At 59.0% G+C, this 19,080-nt stretch overlaps 1 protein-coding gene across 1 annotated transcript; it reads left to right on the top strand.

The window, feature by feature from the left end:
* Positions 1 to 1,777: 1,777 nt before the first annotated feature.
* Positions 1,778 to 18,645, top strand: PYGM (glycogen phosphorylase, muscle associated). Its single transcript, XM_005307937.5, has 20 exons — positions 1,778 to 2,201; positions 4,647 to 4,748; positions 4,917 to 4,995; positions 7,940 to 8,043; positions 8,426 to 8,557; positions 9,188 to 9,299; positions 9,715 to 9,797; positions 10,402 to 10,545; positions 10,776 to 10,868; positions 11,020 to 11,166; positions 11,594 to 11,757; positions 12,477 to 12,591; positions 13,196 to 13,297; positions 13,484 to 13,631; positions 14,100 to 14,158; positions 14,262 to 14,403; positions 15,042 to 15,249; positions 15,766 to 15,900; positions 16,416 to 16,482; positions 17,183 to 18,645. The coding sequence occupies exons 1-20, from the start codon at positions 1,959 to 1,961 to the stop codon at positions 17,333 to 17,335; spliced, it is 2,532 nt and encodes an 843-aa protein (XP_005307994.2). The 5' UTR covers positions 1,778 to 1,958; the 3' UTR covers positions 17,336 to 18,645.
* Positions 18,646 to 19,080: the final 435 nt, after the last annotated feature.

Here is a 19,080-nt window from a genome sequence, read left to right as displayed (position 1 = left end):
GTGGGGGCCCTTTCCTGGGGTTTGAACACTTTGTCAATAGGAAAACTAGGGCATAGAGAAGGGAAGTGCAAGGTCATGCAGGGTGCACTTGGTAGGCCAGGGAGAGAACCCAGGCATCCTTCTTCCCAGCATTCTCTGCTCTAACCCACTAGACCCCACTCCCCTTCCAGAGCTGGGAATAGAACCCAGGAGTCCTGGCTCTTAGTCCCCTCCTTCTGTAACCATTAGAACAAAGTCCCCCCAGTCAAGCCATTTATAAAAAAAAACTAGAGCCAACAACAAATAGATTAATAATACAGTTATACATTGAGAAAAACATTGTCAGCCCCTATTGTCTGAGTGTCTAGGACACAAAATGTTTTGAGATTGCCAGTGCTTTGACTACGTGGAATTCTTCCTCTATCATTTATTTGACTCCATCCTTAATCTAATTGCATCCTAGTCTAATTACATCTTATTGCTTTATGATTCTTTCCATTCATTCCCTTCTATTATTATTCTAATTTCTCCATAACAGTCTCAGCCTGCCTTCTAGCTGTTCCATTGCCTTCTGCTAACTGAATTACGCTGTCGTTCTTACCCACTAATTTTCATTGTCTTGGCTGCTAATTAATTTGAAAATCATTACACAACAGTAAAAATTAATATGCCAGCCACCAAGAGCAAAGTGACTCTGAGAGTATGTATGTTGCCACTGCACACTAAGCCAGAGCGTGGGCTGAGGTTTGAACCAAAGGCCCCCTTCTGTCTATGCATAAATCAGTCAGATTTTGGTCACCAACCAATCAGAACCTGGGTTGTGGGCCTGCTCGGAGGTGGGTCAGAACCCAAATTCTGCTGTGACTCCGGTCTAAGCCCTGTAATTTTGCAGTATGGCTGCTCATGTGCAGGGTTGGAAACAGCGGCTCCACAAAGCCAGGTTTACAATGCAGCGTAGCATACGCTCAGATGCTAACGGGGTGAGGGACGGAGAGATAGATATTCATGTAAGGGGATAGATTGAGGTTGTGTATGGCGATGAATACATAGAGGGTTATATATGTAGCTAGCAAGTCCTGTTCTGGGAGGGAAGGTTAGATGGCTAGAGGGTGAGTATGGGGATGGATATACAGAGTGAGGGTTTCACAGATAGACAGTGAGTCTGGGGCTGGAGAGATTAGTTAAAGCACTGCTTAATATTTTATTAGTCCTTGTAACGACAATAGCAGGAGCCCTTTACCAGCACTTCCCATGTTGTGATTAACCCCTTCTTGCATCTGAAGAAGTCAGGTTCTTACTCACGAAAGCTTATGCTCCCAATACTTCTGTTAGTCTCAAAGGTGCCACAGGACCTCTGTTGCTTTTGACAGATTCAGACTAACACGGCTACCCCTCTGGTACTTAACCCCTTCTGTCAGTGCCAGTGCTAGCCCAATCGGGGGCCAAAGGAAGGAACATTTATCTTCTCTCCTCCCTCCTCCCCCACATACTAATAATTAATAGGGGTCCCTCAAGCTGCTCAGGGCCCTAAGCCATTGCTTAGTCCGCTTATGCCTAGCACGGGCTCTGCCCTCTGTTGTTTTCACCTCTACAACTCTTCAGCCAAGAGGGACCCCAGCGAAGGGGGATTCCCAGAGAGGTGTGGGTGGGATCAGAGGAATAATTGATAAGCCAAGGGGAGGAGCCTCATGAGCCAGGAGGCGGGGCGAGGGCCTCCCCCGCTCCCTCCCGACCTGGAGGAGGGGCTCATGAATAATGCACCAATCTGGTTAGGTTAATAATACATGAGGGGAGGAGCTTAGGACGCATTGCTGCAGCGAGCGGGCTAGGCAGAGCAGAGATCCAGGTTCCTTGGTGTCCCTCCTGGCAGCTCCTGCTCGCCTGGCTCCCTGGTGCCGCAGTGCCAGGGCCTGTGTCCCCCCGCGTGAAAGCCCCCGCTGTGCGCACAGACTAGACAGGTCCCTGCCGGAGGCTGCAGGATGTCTCTGCCGCTGTCGGATTATGAGAAAAGGAAGCAGATTAGCGTGCGGGGACTCGCCGGGGTGGAGAATGTCTCCGACCTCAAGAAGAACTTCAACCGGCATCTGCACTTCACGCTGGTGAAGGATCGGAACGTGGCCACCCCCCGCGACTACTACTTCGCCCTGGCGCACACGGTGCGCGACCACCTGGTGGGCAGGTGGATCCGCACCCAGCAGTACTACTACGAGAAGGACCCCAAGGTGAGCGCACGGGGGTGCGTTGGAGAGGGGTACGGCGGAATGGAGGGATGCCCATGGGCGCAGTGGAGAGCGGGTGCCGGGGGTGTGTGTGCAGGGCTAGGGGAGAGTGCACTGGGGTACTCTGGAGAGGGGGTACCGGCTGGCTGTGTGTTGGGAAGGTGGGAGTGCTCAGGGGCGCCCAGGGGCAGGCAGGGATAACACCCAACAGCTGAGCCAGGGGAAGGGCACTGGGGAGGGAGCCCTAACCGGGAGAAGGATCTGGGCACAGCAGCAGTGCTATGTGAGAGATTCCAAGGGGCAGTGAATGCGAGGGGCAAAGGATTAGGCGGGAGAAGTGCCAGAAGGGTCGGAAGCAGGGGGGCACCCGAGCAGGGTCTGCAGCCAGTGGGACCACCAGGAAAAGGGCAGAGAGGCAGGGGAGGGGACAAAGTTGAGGGACGTTGGGGCAGGGCATGTCTGGGGCAGGGGGGAGCAGACAGCGGAGGGGCTACCAGGGCCGGTCAGAGCTGCCGCTGGGAATAGCGGGGCCAGGGGTGTCTGGCTGTTGGACAGGCCCCTTGTTCTAGGGCAATGGGGATGTGGGCAGTGGATGGCTCGCAAACCAAAACCCCCCTCCCATATGTGAGCCAAGCTCTAGCCTTCTGCTGACACCTGGGAGCCAGACTCCAGTGCCAGGCCAGCTTGGCGTGTGCTCCACAGAGGGTATAAATACCAGCTGGACTGTTGCCACCAGCTGCCCCAGACCCTTCAGCTCAGGGAGTAAAGGCCTGGGCTATTGGCGCTGAAGGGCTTCGGATCAGACCCACAGGCCCATCCAGACCAGTACTCTCCTTCCCTGGCTCCCCTCAGGCCCATGCGGCCCAATGCCTGGTGGTTCACAGGACAGCATCCCTGACTAGTTGTGGGGGTCAGTGGGAACTGAGCAGAGCCAGTAGGCTTCCTTCCTTGGGGCAGGGATGGGTCACCATCTGAGCCTGGTTCCCCCCAGAAGTTGGCAGAGGGAGGGCGTAACTCATGGGGCGGTTCCTCCAGAGACCCAGGTGGGACCCCAGACCCACTTGCCCTCCCCCAGCCACCTCTGCTCCTGCCCTTCCCCCACTCCCTCTGCTGCTCCTGCCCTTTCTCTCTTCCCCCACATCATCCTTAAGCCCTTTGCTCGTTGCTCCCCCCTAGGTTTTCTGTCCCCCATTTATCTCGGACGCTCTTCCACAGTGTCCTCCTGTCCCATCGTCCCTCGTTCTTTCCCTCCCCAGGCCCCCACGCCTCTCTGAGAGTGCCTTGGCCGTGATTCACCCCTCCCAGCCGCCCTCCCCCAATCCCTGGCCAGCCCCCAAGTCCTGGGTGTGTGTGAGTCAAGGAGTCAGCACAAACTGCCTCTCAGAGACCCGCACTGGGGGCTGAGCACCTGGTCTGGAGAATCACAGTGGGGGATGGGGCGGTATGAGGGGATTGCAGGTCATTAATCCCCTTCCTGTTCCGGGGGGGGACGGGACGGACACAAAGGTAGCAATGGCTGGAGATTTGAGCCAGTATGGGCAGATATGAAGAGTTAGTGGTGCCGCCCGGCATGCTGGGCATAGGGGGACCTGCAAGGGGGGAGCTAGGATTGGGGGAGAGGTTTAGGATTAGAGGGCAGTAGGTTTCGGGGGAACATGTTTGAAGGATGAAGGAAGCAGGCGATTGGAAACAGGGTCTTTCCCCTCTAGGGGGCGCTAGCTGTGATCCAGCACCAGGGCAGGGGGACTGGCTGGCTCAGGTGGCAGGAATGGGACATGGGACCTTTCCCCTCTAGGGCACGCTGGCTGTGATCCAGCACTAGGGCAGGGGGACTGGCTGGCTTGGGGAGCAGGCAGTGGTACACAGGGCCTCTCACCAGAAGTGAAAGGTAGTGGGGGGTAGGGGAGGAATCCCAGCTCTCAAGACCCCTGGTTCTGATCCTATCTCGGCGTCCTGGGATGGGGCACAGTCTGGTTAAATTTAGCCCAGCCTGACATTTGCTGTTGACTTTTGCCATTTAATCTGGAAAAGAGCCTGTGTCAGCCCGTGGGGTGGGGGACTGGTGCAGGGGGGGCTGGGACACTGGATAGGGGCAGTGGCTGCATACCCAAGTTGGGTGCCCGCCCTCCCTCCCCCAATGAGTGCCTTTGAATGGCCTGTTGTATTCAGCAGCAGGGGCTTGATCTATGGGCCCCAGCAGCCAGTCACACGCACACACACCCCACCTGCCCCCCTCTGCCCCCCATAGAGTGTCCTGCCCAAGTAGGGTGGTAAATTGGATATGGAGTGTTTCTCCTCTAGGGGACGCTGACTCTTGTCCAGCCCCAGGGTGGGGCAACTAGTGTACTAAGTGGGCCAGGGAACGGGGCATGGGGCCTGTTTCCTGGGGGTGGGGCTGACGGGCTCCCCAACCCTTCCCCGCCCCGTCTCTGCCTCCTCTCTCTGCAGCGCATCTATTACCTGTCGCTGGAGTTCTACATGGGCCGCACCCTGCAGAACACCATGGTGAACCTGGGGCTGCAGAATGCCTGCGACGAGGCCACCTACCAGGTACCCCAGCGCCGGCCGACTGGGGGCAGGTGGGGGAGGTAGGGGGATCAGGGAGGAGAGGGGGTGGAGCAGGGAGAGGCAGTGATGGGAGGGCGGGGGGAGCGGATGGCGTGGACTAGAGGGGACCGGCTACTCTTCCCTAATGCCCCCTTTTTCCTCCCCCCACAGCTGGGCCTGGACATGGAGGAGCTGCAGGAGATCGAGGAGGACGCTGGGCTGGGGAATGGGGGCTTGGGGCGCCTGGCAGGTGAGGGGAGCCAGTTTGGCACCCATGGAGCCCGACTACCCTGTGTGCCGAGGGCCAGGAGAGCTCCCCCAACACACACCTGGCCCCCCAAAACTCCCCCCAGACACACACCCGGCCCCCTGACACTCCCAGCCCCTCGATACTGCCTCCCGACACCTGGCTCCCAGCACTCCCCCCCCCCCCCCCCAGACACACACCCGGCCCCCTGACACTCCTCCCCTCCAGACACACACCCAGCCCCCGATACACCCAGCCGCTCGACCCTCCCTCCCTCCCTCCCGACACACACCCGCCCCTCCGACACTCCCTCCTGACACACACCCGCCCCTCCGACACTCCCTTCTGACACTCCCTCCTCACACACACACCCAGCCCCCCCAAAACTCCCCGCCAGACACACGCCTGGCCCCCCGACACTCCCTCTTGACACACACCTGGCCCCCTGACACACCCAGCCCCTCGACACTCCCTCCCGACACACACCCAGCCCCCTGAAACTCCCCCACAGACACGCACACAGCCCCTCGACACTCCCTCCCTCCTGACACACACTCGCCCCTCCGACACTCCCTCCTGACACACACATGGCCTCCTGACACTCCTCCCCCCCAGACACACACCCAGCCCCCCGACACTCCCTCCTGACACTCTTCCCTCCCCCCCCGACACACACCCGGCCCCCTGACACTCCCAGCCCCTCGACACTGCCTCCCGACACCCGGCCCCCAGCACTCCCCCCCCAGACACACAGCCGGCCCCCCGACACTCCCTCCTGCAACTCCCCCCAGACACACATCCAGCCCCCTGACACACCCAGCCCCTCGTCACTCTCTCCCTCCTGACACACACCTGGCCCCCTGACACTCCCTCCTGACACACACCTGGCCCCCCGACACTCCCCCCCAGACACACACCCAGCCCCCCAACACTCCTTTCCGACATACACACAGCCCCCCAACACTCCCACCCCCGACACACACCCGGTCCCCTGACACTCCCACCCCCGACACACACCCGGCCCCCTGACACTCCCCCCCCCAGACACACGCCCGGCCCCCTGACACGCCCAGCCCCCCGACCCTCCCTCCCGACACAAACCCGGCCCCCTGACACACCCAGCCCCCTGACACTCCCTCCCGACACACACCCAGCCCCTCAAAACTCCCCCCCCAGACACACATCTGGCCCCTCGACACTCCCTCCTGACACACATCCAGCCCCCCGACACTCCCTTCCGACATACACACAGCCCCCCAACACTCCCCCCCAGACACACACCCGGCCCCCTGACACTCCCCACAGACACACACCCGGCCCCCTGACACTCCCCCCCCCAGACACACGCCCAGCCCCCTGACACGCCCAGCCACCTGACACTCCCTCCCTCCCGACACACACCCGTCCCCCCGACCCTCCCTCCCGACACACACCCGGCCCCCTGACACACCCAGCCCCCTGACACTCCTTCCCGACACACACCCGGCCCCTCAAAACTCCCCCCCAGACACACATCCAGCCCCCCGACACTCCCTTCCGACATACACACAGCCCCCCAACACTTCCTCCCGACACACACCCGGCCCCCTGACACTTCCTCCCAACACACACCCAGTCCCCCAAAACTCCCCCACAGACACACACCCAGCCCCCCAAACTCCCTACGAGACACACACCTGGCCCCCTGATACTCCCTCCTGACATACACCCAGCCCTGTGACAGTCCCCCCAAGACACACATCTGACCCCCTGACACACCCAGCCCCTCGACACTCCCTCCCGACACACACCTGGCCCCCTGACACTCCCCCACAGACAAAACAACCTCCCACATTGCCCCCACAGACACACACCCGGCACCCCAATGCTCCCCCCAGACAAAACTTCTGACACACAGTTCCCCGACCCTCCCCCACAGACACACACCCAGCCCCCAACACTCCTCCCCAGACACACACATGGTCCCCGACACTGCCCCACAGGACAGAACAACCTCCCACACTAACCCCTCACAGATGCACACAAAGCCTTCTGACACTGCCCCCCCAGACATAACCACCCCTAACACTGCCCCCTCACAGACACACACCCAACCCTCTGTCCCCCCAAGACATAACCGCCAACACTGCCCACACCCAGCCCCCCCGACACTGCCCACCCAGATAGACACATGGACCCCCAACACTGCCTACAGAAACACACCCAGCCCCCTGACACTGCCTCCCCAGACATAACAACGCCCAACACTGCCCCCTCACAGACACACACCCAGCCCCCAAACACAGTGCCCCCCAGACACACACATCCCGACCCCCAAGACATGACATAACACCTGACACAGTCCTCACCCAGACACACGCCCAGCCCCCCAACACTGCTCCCCCAGACATAACCACCCCAACACTGCCCCCTCACAGACACACACATGAACCCCCAACACTGCCTCCAGACACACACCTGGACCCCCAATACTGCCCCCACCGACACACACCCCAGCCCCCCGGCTCTCCAAGACAACACTCGACACTGCCTACCCAGACACACACCCAGCCTCCCAGACACTGTCCCCTGACACTGCCCCCCCAGACCCATGGCTCTGCCCAGCAGTCGAGGAAGAAAGGAATCCAAGGGCCCCATTCAGCATCTGCACCCACATGAGCACCTGCCCCAGGCACCGTGCAAGGCAACCCACCCCCATCACTGTAACCCCACTGCCTGACCACCCCCCACCCGCATCACAGTCATTCCATGCCTGCCCCCTCCTCCATTTCCCACCCCATCACTGTGACCCCACTGCCTGTCCCCCGTCCCTCTTCCACATCTCCTCTACCTGCCCCCCATCCCTATCCATTTTCCTGCCCCCCTGGCCTGGCTGTTACTGAGGTACCCCCCATTTCCCCTTGATCTGGCTGTAATGCCAAACCCCTGCCCCCCTTTTCCCCCTCAGCCTGTTTCCTGGACTCCATGGCCACCCTAGGACTGGCCGCCTACGGCTACGGCATCCGCTATGAGTTTGGCATCTTCAACCAGAAGATCTCTGGGGGCTGGCAGGTGGGTCGCACCCCCCACGGTGCGGGGGGCTGGGATGGGGGCTCCTTTCCCCCAGGGGAGCAGGCAGGGCACTGGGGGGATGGGATGTGTGTTGGGGGGCTGGATGTGTGTCTGGGGGGGACAGTGTCGGGTAGAAGAGGCCCACGATTTGCCACCAGTTTGGGGCAGGAGAGGCCTGGCAGAGAGGTTGCCCAGGGGCCAGTGTGGGGTGTCCTGGGTGGGGAGGCAGCAGGGGTTGTGGGGCACAGGTGATCGCAGCAGGAGATGGGGTGTTGGGTAGATGGGACGCCCTGGGTGTGTATGTGAAGGGATCCCAGTGGGTGGGGTGGGAGCAGGGAACAGGATGGCACTAACCCCTCCTCCTCCTGCCTTCCCTGGGCAGGTGGAGGAGGCTGATGATTGGCTGCGCTATGGCAACCCCTGGGAGAAGGCCCGGCCCGAGTACATGATCCCAGTGCACTTCTATGGGCGCGTGGACCACGGGCCCGACGGCACCAAATGGGTCGACACACAGGTGAGTCCGGGAGGCCTGAGTGAGTTGTGAGTGTGCATTTGCACAAGCGAGGCTGTGAGTGTATCTGTATGTGAGGGCCTGGCAGCCATGCATGTACCCCTGCATAAGTGAGTGGTGATTGTGCGGGAGTGTACATTCACATGCAGGGCCGTTGGTGCACAAGCCGTATTAATGGGGGAGAGGTGCATTCAAAGGCCTTTGCACATAGTAGTGCAAGTGTGTAGGTATGCCTGAGTGTGTGCGTTTGCAAGCGCACAAGTGGGCATTTCCATGCAAGTGTGAGATCCCTGTGCACCAGTGGCCTGTGCGTGCTCACATGTACCTTTGCACAGTGCCTCCATGCATGTGCGATTCCCCAGAAGCACAGGTCCATTGCACGAGTGTGTCAGCACACTCAGCAGCCTGGGAGTATGTGCCCAGGGAGCCAGGACGCCTGGGTCCTCTCCCTGATTCGCTGGGGGATTCAGTTCCCGTTTGTCCTTTAGTCCCCCCACCTGTAAAAAGGGGGAGGGGAGGGTATTATCGGATGCGAGGTCGAATGGCCTTCTGGGAAAGGCTGGGGTTGGGCGCTCTGCTCTTCATGCTCACTGGGGTGCCGTGGCTGGCACTGACCCTGCTGTCCTTTGGCAGGTGATCCTGGCTCTTCCCTACGATACACCCGTACCTGGTTACCGCAACAACACTGTCAACACCATGCGCCTCTGGTCCGCCCGGGCCCCCAACGAGTTCAACCTCAAGGACTGTGAGTGAAGGGGGGCCCCTCAGGCCGGGCGAGGGTCTGTGTCTCTGCTGGATTCATCACAGCAGCCAAGGGCCAGGCATCAGACCCCCTCTGCTGAGCAGGGCTGGGAGACAGCTACTGATAACCAGGGATGGGGGCTCAGTAGGAGGCAACCTCCCCTCCCCTGCTGACCCCAATGCCCCACCTGTATAAACAGCCCCTCCCAGGCCCCACCCTGGAGCTGGCTCCAGAGCTGCTGGGTAAAGGATCCCTGTACAAAAAGCCCCTGTGCGCCCCACCCCAGAAATGGCTGCATTTCAGCACTGGGCAAGGGATCCCTGTATAAACAGCTCCCACCCCAGAAGTGGCTGCACCTCAGCACCTGGCGAGGGATCCCTGTGTGAACTAAGGCCCCGTTCTCTCTTTTCCCCCTCAGTTAACGTTGGTGGTTACATCCAAGCCGTGCTGGACAGGAACTTGGCCGAGAACATTTCTCGGGTGCTGTACCCCAATGATAACGTGAGTAGCCCCCTGCCCACTCCAGTGCTCCCTGCATCCACTGCAGGGTTTCCTGAGGGGAGCTGGTCCTTTAAGGAACCTGTTAGACCTGGGGTGTGGATTATACATTGTATGTATGGGGGTGTTCTGCTTCCACACCCAGCCCCCAGTTCCGGCAGCAGTGCTAGGGCCCAGGGGGTCAGGTTGGTCTAAATCTCACTAGCCAGGAGGGTTCACCTTTGGGCAAATCTGGGATTTCCCTCTGCCCCCAGATCCCTGCCCCCATGATGTGTCCCAAATGTTACCCCCTTCAAGGTCTCTGCAGCCATGTGGGAGCGTGAGACACCTCCTGTCTACTGCTTGGGGAGGCTGGGAGTCAGGACTCCTGGGTTTCATCCCCTGCTCTGGGAGGAGAGGGGGATGTAGTGGTTAGAGCAGGGAACCAGGGAGCCAGGACTCCTGGGTTACATTCCCAGGTCTGCCACTACTTTCCCTATGCTGTGAGCAGGGGCTGGAGAGAGCCTATACCGCATCTGAAGCCACTGGTCCATTCTGCGGTTGGGATTGTACAGGCCTGGAGTGGGTTGGTGAATGCCCCATCCTCACCTGTCCCTCCTCTCTGCAGTTCTTCGAGGGCAAGGAGCTGCGTCTAAAACAGGAGTACTTCACTGTGGCGGCCACCCTGCAGGACATCATCCGCCGCTTCAAATCCTCCAAGTTTGGCAGCCGGGACCCCGTCCGCACCTCCTTTGATGCCTTCCCTGACAAGGTACCGACCTCTCCCAGCAGGGGGTGCTGTAGGGAGCAAGGTAGGAGTGCCGGCTGTGCAGGGCGCTCCAAGCTACTCCAGCCCTGGCCTCTCCCAGCAGGGGGCACTGTGGGGAGGGGGGCAGGAACTAGCTGTGGCAGGAGCTACCGGCTACTCCAGCCCTGGCCTCTCACGGATAAGCTCATGCATCCTCTGTCATTGGTGGTCTGAATTCTGCCCCTCTCCTATAGGTCGCTATCCAGCTGAATGACACTCACCCCTCCCTGGCCATCCCTGAGCTCATGAGGGTGCTGGTTGATATCGAGAAACTGGACTGGGACAAGGTAAGGGGTGTGTGTACGTGTGATGTCGGGGGCCCTGTGCTGTAGGGAGCGGGTGTCGTCATTCTTCTGTTGAACAGCCCCCATGTCCCACCCAGAGGTTGCTGCATCTCAGTGCTGTGCTGGGGATCCTCACGTGCTGTCTCTCTCCCAGGCCTGGGACATCACGGTGCGGACTTGCGCCTACACCAACCACACGGTGCTGCCTGAGGCCCTGGAGCGCTGGCCCGTCAATCTCTTGGAAACCCTTCTGCCCCGGCACCTGGAGATCATCTATGAAATTAACCAGAGATTCCTTGATGTGAGCTCCACCCCCAGGATGGGATGGGGTTAATCCAGTGGAGAAGTCTCTTTCCCTCCATACGTGGCAGGAACTAGGGCTCCTGGGTTCTGTCCCCAGCTCTGGGAGGGTAGTGGGGTCTAGTGGTTTAGAGCTGCGTGGTGCTGTCAGGACTCCGAGGTCTTTTCCCTGGCTCTGCAGCTGATTTACATGTGTTCTTGCTGGGGTGAGGTTAGGGAGGGGGTGGGGAACCAAATTTGGCTTGGGAGGGAACCACAGGCATTTGGGATTGGCTCCCACTGTGGGGCAGGGTGGGTGTTGAGGAGATGAGTGTCCTAGGACTGGGACAGTGGGGACCCCCCATTTTCCTCCTAGGAGGGCTCAGTTGCAGAGCTTCTCTCTGGGGGTGCCTGCTCCATCCGGATTCTGCCATTCCCTTCCCCCCCAGAAAGTCAATGCCATGTTCCCCGGGGACTTCGACCGGCTGCGGCGCATGTCCTTGGTGGAGGAGAGCGGCATCAAGAGGATCAATATGGCGCACCTATGCATCGTGGGCTCCCATGCCATCAACGGGGTCGCCCGCATCCACTCCGACATAATCAAGAAGTCTGTGTATGTGCCCTGCCCCTTGCCATGCTCTGCCCCCTTACTGTCCTTACACTCCCCTGCACCTCACTGTCCGTCACTCCCCCGCTGCTCCCATTCCTTCTCTTCCTGTTCATTCCTTTCCTCTTTCATCCACTCGGTTCTCTTTTCCATGCTGCATTTTTTCCCATTTCATTCTTCCCTCTTTTCCCCCGCCCTTCTCTCGTTCCTTTAATTTTTCCCCTTTCCCTTTTTCATTCATTCTCTTCATTCCTTTATCTTTCTCTTCTCTTGTTCCTTCCTATTTCATTGTATCTTACCCTCTTTTTCGTTTTCATTCATTTGCTTCTTTCTGTTCTGTTCCTGTTTTTCTATATATTTCATTCTTTTTGTCCTTATTTTTTCTCCACTTTTGCCCCTCTGTATTTTTCCTGTTTCATTCATTCTTTTCCCTCTTTTTCTCTTTGTTTCTTAGACCTTCATTTTTTCCTAATTAATTTCTCTTTGTTCTTTTATCTCTTCTTTCCTCTTTTGTTCTCTTCCCTTCATTCACTCTTCTCTTCATCCTTTCTTTCCCTTCTCATCAATTCTTGTGTTTGTTCACTCACACATTCTTCCTTTCTCTTCTCTCTCCTTTGCCCTTTTGCCCTCTAGTTTGTTTTTGGTCCTGCTTTGATTCTTTCTCTCCTTGGTCGTCTCATTCATTTATTTCCTGTTTCGTTCCCCTTTTCTCCCCCACCCTCCAGCTTCAAGGATTTCTATGAGCTTGAGCCGCACAAATTCCAGAACAAAACCAATGGGATCACACCTCGGCGCTGGCTGGTTCTGTGCAACCCAGGGTTGGCTGAGGTCATTGCCGAGGTGAGTGCAGCGAGGTGGGAGCCTGCGGGGTCCCTGGGGGGAAGGATCCTAGGTGGTGATATGCAGGGATGGGGATGCGGTGAGGGGCGGGGGGGGGAGCGGTTGGAGGATGCACAAGGCAGACAGATTAGTGCAGGATCTTTGGGGGGCACCATTAAGTGATGGTGGGGTTGACAGGGAGGGGAGAGTTGGGGGGCAGGCTGCCATGTGAAGATAGGGGGCTCTGTGGGGTGAGGGGATGCTATACACAGTCATGGGGGGTGACCATTCTGAGATGGGGGGGGCTCTATGGGGTGGGGGGATGCTAGATACAGATAGGCATTGGGGGGCAGGCTGCCATGCAGGGATGGGGGGCTCTATGGGGTGTGGGATGCTAGACACAGATAGGCATTGGGGGGCAATCTGCCATGCAGGGATGGGGGGCTCTATGGGGTGTGGGATTCTAGATACAGACAGGCGTTGAGGGGCAGGCTGCCATGCAGGGATGTGGAGGCATTCATAGGTTGGACCCCTCTCCTCTGCCTTGCCCCTGGAAGGGCAGAGTGAGGGGGTGCCTGCCTACTCTCCTGTGCCAGGCCTGGCTCTGACCCTCCTCTTTCCCCAGCGTATCGGGGACGAATACATCTCTGACCTCGACCATCTGAAAAAGCTTCTGGCCTACGTGGATGATGAGGGATTTATCCGGGACGTTGCCAAAATTAAACAGGTACCGGGGTGGGGAAATGGGACATGGGGCCTCTCCCCTCTAGGGGGCACCAGCTGTGATTTGGACCCAGGGTGAGGAAATGGAACCCAGGACCTCTCCCCTCTAGGGGGTGCTGGCTGTGATCTGGCCCCAGGGTGGGGGATGGGATGCAAGGCCTAGGTTCCCATCTCTGCTCTCCCACGCCAGGAGAACAAGTTGAAGTTCGCTGCCTATCTGGAGGAGGAGTATAAGGTGAAAATCAACCCGAACTCCCTCTTCGACGTGCAGGTGAAAAGGATCCATGAGTACAAGAGGCAGCTGCTCAACTGCCTCCACGTCATCACCCTTTACAACCGTGAGTGCTGACCCCCAGCCACATGCCACAGTGAGAGGGAGAACCCAGGTGTCCTGACTGCCAGTCCCCCTGCTCTAACCACTAGTATCCACTCACCTCTTCGGTGGCGCTGTCAGTGACCGGGACATGGGCAGCCATACCTAGATTTGGAACAGGAGTCAGGCCCAGGGGCTGCAGCAGGAGTCGGCAGCCTGGAATTGGAGTCGAGGTCAGGACTGGGTCATCTGGAATGGGGCAAGGCGGGGGCAGGGCCTGGGCAAGGCAGGGGTTATCACTGCCAGCGGCAAAGGCTTTGAGCAGCTGCTGCACTGCTGCTGGCCTTCAGAGCCGGTCTGCTGACTCTTCCCAGCTACGAGGCCAACCTCCAGGCCAGCTGTGCTCACTGGGGTGGCCAGGGACTGGCCAGCTGCCGGCCCTGCTACCTGGCACACTGGCCCTGACCCTGCATCTCTCCCCATCCCCCTGCAGGGATCAAGAAGGAGCCCAACCAGCATTTTGTGCCACGCACTGTCATGATCGGCGGCAAGGTGAGACCTGGAGGCCAAGGCCCACCCCTCTCGGTGCTGCTGTCCCTTAGTGGGAGGCGAGGGTGGGGATTAAGCGGCAGTCTCACCCTCCATCCCCCCGCAGGCCGCCCCTGGCTACCACATAGCCAAGATGATCATTAAGCTGGTCACGGCAATCGGGGACGTCATCAACAACGACCCCATCATCGGCGACCGCCTCAAGATGATCTTCTTAGAGAACTACCGCGTCTCCCTGGCTGAGAAGGGTAGGGAGTCCGTGACCTCTCACCCTGCTATCCTCCCCCCAAACCTGCCACCACTGCCCTAGATCAGGTTAAGGGCCATCTACCCCACACAGCAACTTCTGCCACCCCTGGTGGGAGAATAGTGGGGTCAGAAAGTCCCTAAAAGTTGGGGAAGGGCCATTGGCACCCGAAGGGTGGCTCTGCCCCCCATGCCGCCTCTTCTCCTTGAGGCCTCTCCCCATACCGCCACTTCCCCCAAGACCCTGCCCCTGCACTGCCTCTTCCCCCCCCCCCCCAAGACCATACCCCCTGCTCACTCGTCTCTGCCCCTCACCCCCCGTTGCTCGCCCTAATGGCTGATAAAAAGTGGGGGGGGCCTGGCTCTCCAGGCTCTCCCCTCCCCCCCCCCCCGGTTCTGGCACTCCCATTTCCCACCCCAAATCAGGCCAATGGGGCTGTCTGCTCCTTGCAGCCTCCTCTAACCTCCATCCCTTCCATTCCGGTTCAGGGCTGGGTCTAGCCCACATGGCAGCTTCTGACCCGCATTACTTACCCCCACGCCCCCCGCAATTGCCCCGGATCAGGTAAATGGGCCCTTTCACCCCACATGGCGACCTCAGACCTCCCACCCCAAACCGCTGATCCCGTCTCTCCCGCAGTGATCCCAGCGGCCGACCTGTCCGAGCAGATCTCCACGGCCGGCACAGAGGCCTCGGGCACCGGCAACATGAAGTTCATGCTGAATGGGGCGCTGACCATTGGCACCATGGACGGCGCCAACGTGGAGATGGCAGAGGAGGCGGGCGAGGAGAACTTATTCATCTTCGGCATGCGGGTGGAAGACGTGGAAGAGATGGACAGGAAAGGGTGGGGGCCGGACCCCTGCCCCTCCCTCGTGCAGGGAACCCCTCTGCCAGGCCTCCCTCCCATGCCCCCTTCCCTGCTGCTGGATTCCTGCTCCACCTTCTCTACACCCGCCCCACCTAGCTGCCAGAATCTTCTCCTCCGCTGCCTGGATCTCCTACCCATGGTGCCCCCTAACCCAGTGCCAGATTCGCACCCATCTTCCACTGCCAGGACCCTCCCGACGCTGCCTGCCTCCCCTCCTGCTAGGATCCCTTCCCAATTCCCCCCCCCCACCTGGGCTCCTCACACTGTTTGCCTGCCCTCCTGTTGGGATCCTGCCCCCATTCCCTCAGCATGCCTTCCCCATGCTGCTGGGGTCCCTCTTGGGGGCTGGTGGGGGAGCCAGGTTGGGCAGGGGGCTTGGGGAGTCCTCTGGGGGCTGGGGGCTTCTGGTTTGGGGGGAGCCCCTGAGGCCATGCTGGGCTGGGGTGGAGCCATGATCCTGAGGTAACCTGCCCCCCTTCACCTCCCCTCCAGCTACTGTGCCAAGGACTATTACGACCGCATCCCGGAGCTCAGACAGGTGATTGACCAGCTGAGCAGTGGCTTCTTCTCCCCCAAACAGCCCCAGCTCTTCAAGGACATTGTCAACATGCTGATGAACAATGACAGGTGGGAGGAGGCACTGGGGGGAGGGAATAAGGGACAGAGGCAACCAGGCCTGGTGTGGGGTGGAGGAAGGGGGCTCTATCCAGTGCTTAATTTGTAAGGAAAGAGGTGCTGGGGCTCAAGCAATTTTTTCACTTTCATAACTGACCTGCCCCACCCAGCCCAGAGGTGCCGGGGCTAGGAACTGCCCAGCCCAGAGGTGCCGGGCCTCAGCCCTGGCAAGCCCTGGCACAAATGAAGCACTGGCTCTGTCCCCAGCTCTGGGAGGGGAGGGGCGTCTAGTGGATTATGGGAAGGGGAGCTGGGAGCCAGGACTCCTGGGTTCTGTTTCCACGAGTGCACCCATAGTGAGGGGCAGCTGAGGCATTGGGGGAAGGGTTTCCCCAGAGCTTTGGGTGTCTGCTGTTGGCTATGTTCTTGGGACAGGCTCCAGGTGTCGATCCTGTCTGTGGGCAGCAGGTGGCAGCATGCACAAGGGCCCCCAGCCTGATACCCTCCTGCTTCCCCTCCGTCTTCAGATTCAAAGTGTTTGCGGATTACGAAGCCTACATCAAATGCCAGGAGAATGTCAGCGCCCTCTACAAGGTGAGTGTGCACCCTAGTGGCCTCCCTGGGGTACTGCACCCAACACTGGGAGGGGAGTGGGGTCTAGTGGGTTAGAGTGGCCGGGACAGGCTGGCAGGCAGGACTCCTAGATTCTATTCCTGGGCATCCTGGCTCAGTTCCAGGCCCCTCAATCCCCGAGAAACACTGACAAGCTCAGGTGAGAACCACAGCCCTGCAGGGGGCTGGAAAGGGGGCAGGATGGAACTTCATAGGGAGAAATGGAAAGATCAAAACCCATCAAGCTCAGCCCTGCGGCGTCCTGATGGCCAGGGGATGAGAACCAGGCACAGTGCTAGAGGTATGTAAAGGGGAGCTCAGGGGGGCTGCGGTGTGTGTGTGTGTCGGTCTGTCTGTCCGTCCTTCTACTCACCTTTATTTCAAGGTGTTCAAATGTTATGAAAGTCAGTGGTAGTTACTTGGATTCACCCATCCATCTCTGCGCTCAACCCTCTTCAATCCATCCATCCCCACACTCATCCCTCATCTGCAGACACTCCTCTAACCATACCCACTCCTCTATCTAGCCATCCATTCCCCCCCTACACGCTGTCCCTCTATCCATCCCACGCATGGCCGGCCCGCCCCATTGACACTCATCCAGCCATCCCATCTGGCCTCCCCGGCCCCATCCCCCAGCAGTCCATGTGTGATTGCCACTGACCTGCGTCTCTCTCCCCAGAACACCAAGGAATGGACCAAGAAGGTCATTAAAAACATCGCCACCTCGGGCAAGTTCTCCAGCGACCGCACCATCACGCAGTACGCCCGTGAGATCTGGGGGGTCGAGCCCACCCACCACAAAATCCCTGCGCCTGATGATCCCCGTGAATAGTCCCCCTAAGGCCTGCCTGACCCTGACCCCTGTCACCAACCAAGCGCCACCGGGTGCCAGCAAACAGACACTGCGCTGGCTTCCCCCAGATGCTCAGCATGTTCCCCATTATGTGTGGGGATCTTCCCCCCCCCTCTGTGTGGGGGATCCCCCCTGCACCCCGCCCAGGGAGAACTGGCCACTACTTCCTGCCTCTGCCTAGCTGAGGATAAGCAGAGGGACATTTGGATTCCTGTCCCTTCCTTCTTCCCCACCCCCAATTCCATAGGGTTGAGGAATGAAGAAACCCAGAGAAAAGGGATGCGGGGGGTTAACTTCCCTCTCCCTCCCCCCCATAACATGCTATTTATTTAAGGGTGAGAAATTCCCCCCCCCCCCATTATAACCCCCCACCCAACCCACTTAGGGGGTGAAAACCCAGCTATGTTTTGGGGCACACCCGTTCTGTAGGTTTAAAATCCCATGGTCCCCCATCTACTAACGAGGCAGAAGGTGTGTCAGTTCCCTAGGGGGAGGGAGGGGAGGCGTGGCGTGGGAGTTGTCCTTCACAGGCCCCCAGCACTGTGACCCTCTTTCTAGTGCACCATTTTTGCACCCCACTCCACCCCCCTTTGCGTGTGATTATCCGGGGTGGGGTGCCCTGCCTCTGCTACCCTGATGTGGTTTTAAATTTTGGGGGATCAGTCCCCATCCACTGGTGACTTTTAAAATAAACAGAGTCACTCCACCCACCCCCACCAGCTTACATCTCTGTTCATATATCCGTCCTCCCACCCCGCATTTCCCCCTTAGGCACTCAGTGCCTGGTGCTAATCCCCACCTAGCCCATTGCTACAACTTGGAGTGTTGTGTGTTGTTTTTTTCCTTCCTGGTTTGTGGGAAGCCGGTGGGTATGGGTGCCAGGACTCCTGGGATCCATCCCTATTGCTGTATCTCAGTGACTACTGTTTTTCCTGGGCCATGAGACTCCTATCCTACAGCCAATAGAACCCAGAATACGTCCTGCCACGTACTTGCTGACTGTTTAGGGGGCATTTATGTTTATTATTTTTAGGGGTCCTTTATAACTTATGGCAGGGAATCTGTGCAAATACCCTCTGACTTTCAACTCTTAATGTGGGACAGGGGGAATGGAACAGGCTGGGGATTTGTTGGTAATTTTAATTATAGCCCCATATGTGTGTGTCTCAGCCACCGCCCGCACTGGGCTGGGAGTCCTAGGAGCTGTGGGGTATGCTGCTCTACCCTCCACTTTCCCCAGCTGTGGAGGGTCTGGGGCTGTGAGCCAGCAATAAAGATGATACTCAACACTCTCTGGCTTTGTTGCTTTTTTTCCCCACTCGTGGTCCGCCCCGCCCCGCCCCGCCCTCACCCAGAAACTGGGGTCTTGCCCCCATCCCTGCACCTGTCCACACCTGGTGCCTCCTGAGTTCTATCCAGCTCTGGGAGGGCAGTGGGGGCTAGGGGGTTAGAGCAGGGGGGCTGGCAGCCAGGACTCCTGGGTTCTAGCCAGCTCTGGGAGGGCATTGGGGGTTAGAGCCAGGGGGTGGGTTGTATCTCTAGCCTTCTCTTGCCCTTGGGCCAGTGCCTGCCAGAGCTGCTAGTCACAAGAGTGAGTGAGGGGGACCTAGAGAGGAGATGGGAGAGTGGGTGAACCCCCTCCCCCCACCAGGCCACAGCAGCTGCTCATTACCACCCAGGGAGGGGGAATTGGTGCTAAAAATAGCTCCCCCAACACAAACACC

The sequence above is a fragment of the Chrysemys picta genome, chromosome 7 (genome assembly GCF_011386835.1).
Source record: "Chrysemys picta bellii isolate R12L10 chromosome 7, ASM1138683v2, whole genome shotgun sequence".
Lineage (NCBI taxonomy): Eukaryota > Metazoa > Chordata > Testudines > Emydidae > Chrysemys > Chrysemys picta.
The sequence above is the reverse complement of the archived record's forward strand: the minus strand, read 5'-3'. Positions and strand labels throughout refer to the sequence as shown.

Excerpts from the sequence above, each read along its gene's own strand:
- PYGM (XM_005307937.5), top strand. The coding sequence starts at position 1,959 with ATGTCTCTGCCGCTGTCGGATTATGAGAAAAGGAAGCAGATTAGCGTG. Across the intron at positions 4,996-7,939 it reads GGGCTTGGGGCGCCTGGCAG|CCTGTTTCCTGGACTCCATG; the intron begins GTGAGGGGAGCC and ends TTTCCCCCTCAG. Across the intron at positions 13,298-13,483 it reads ACGTTGCCAAAATTAAACAG|GAGAACAAGTTGAAGTTCGC; the intron begins GTACCGGGGTGG and ends CTCCCACGCCAG.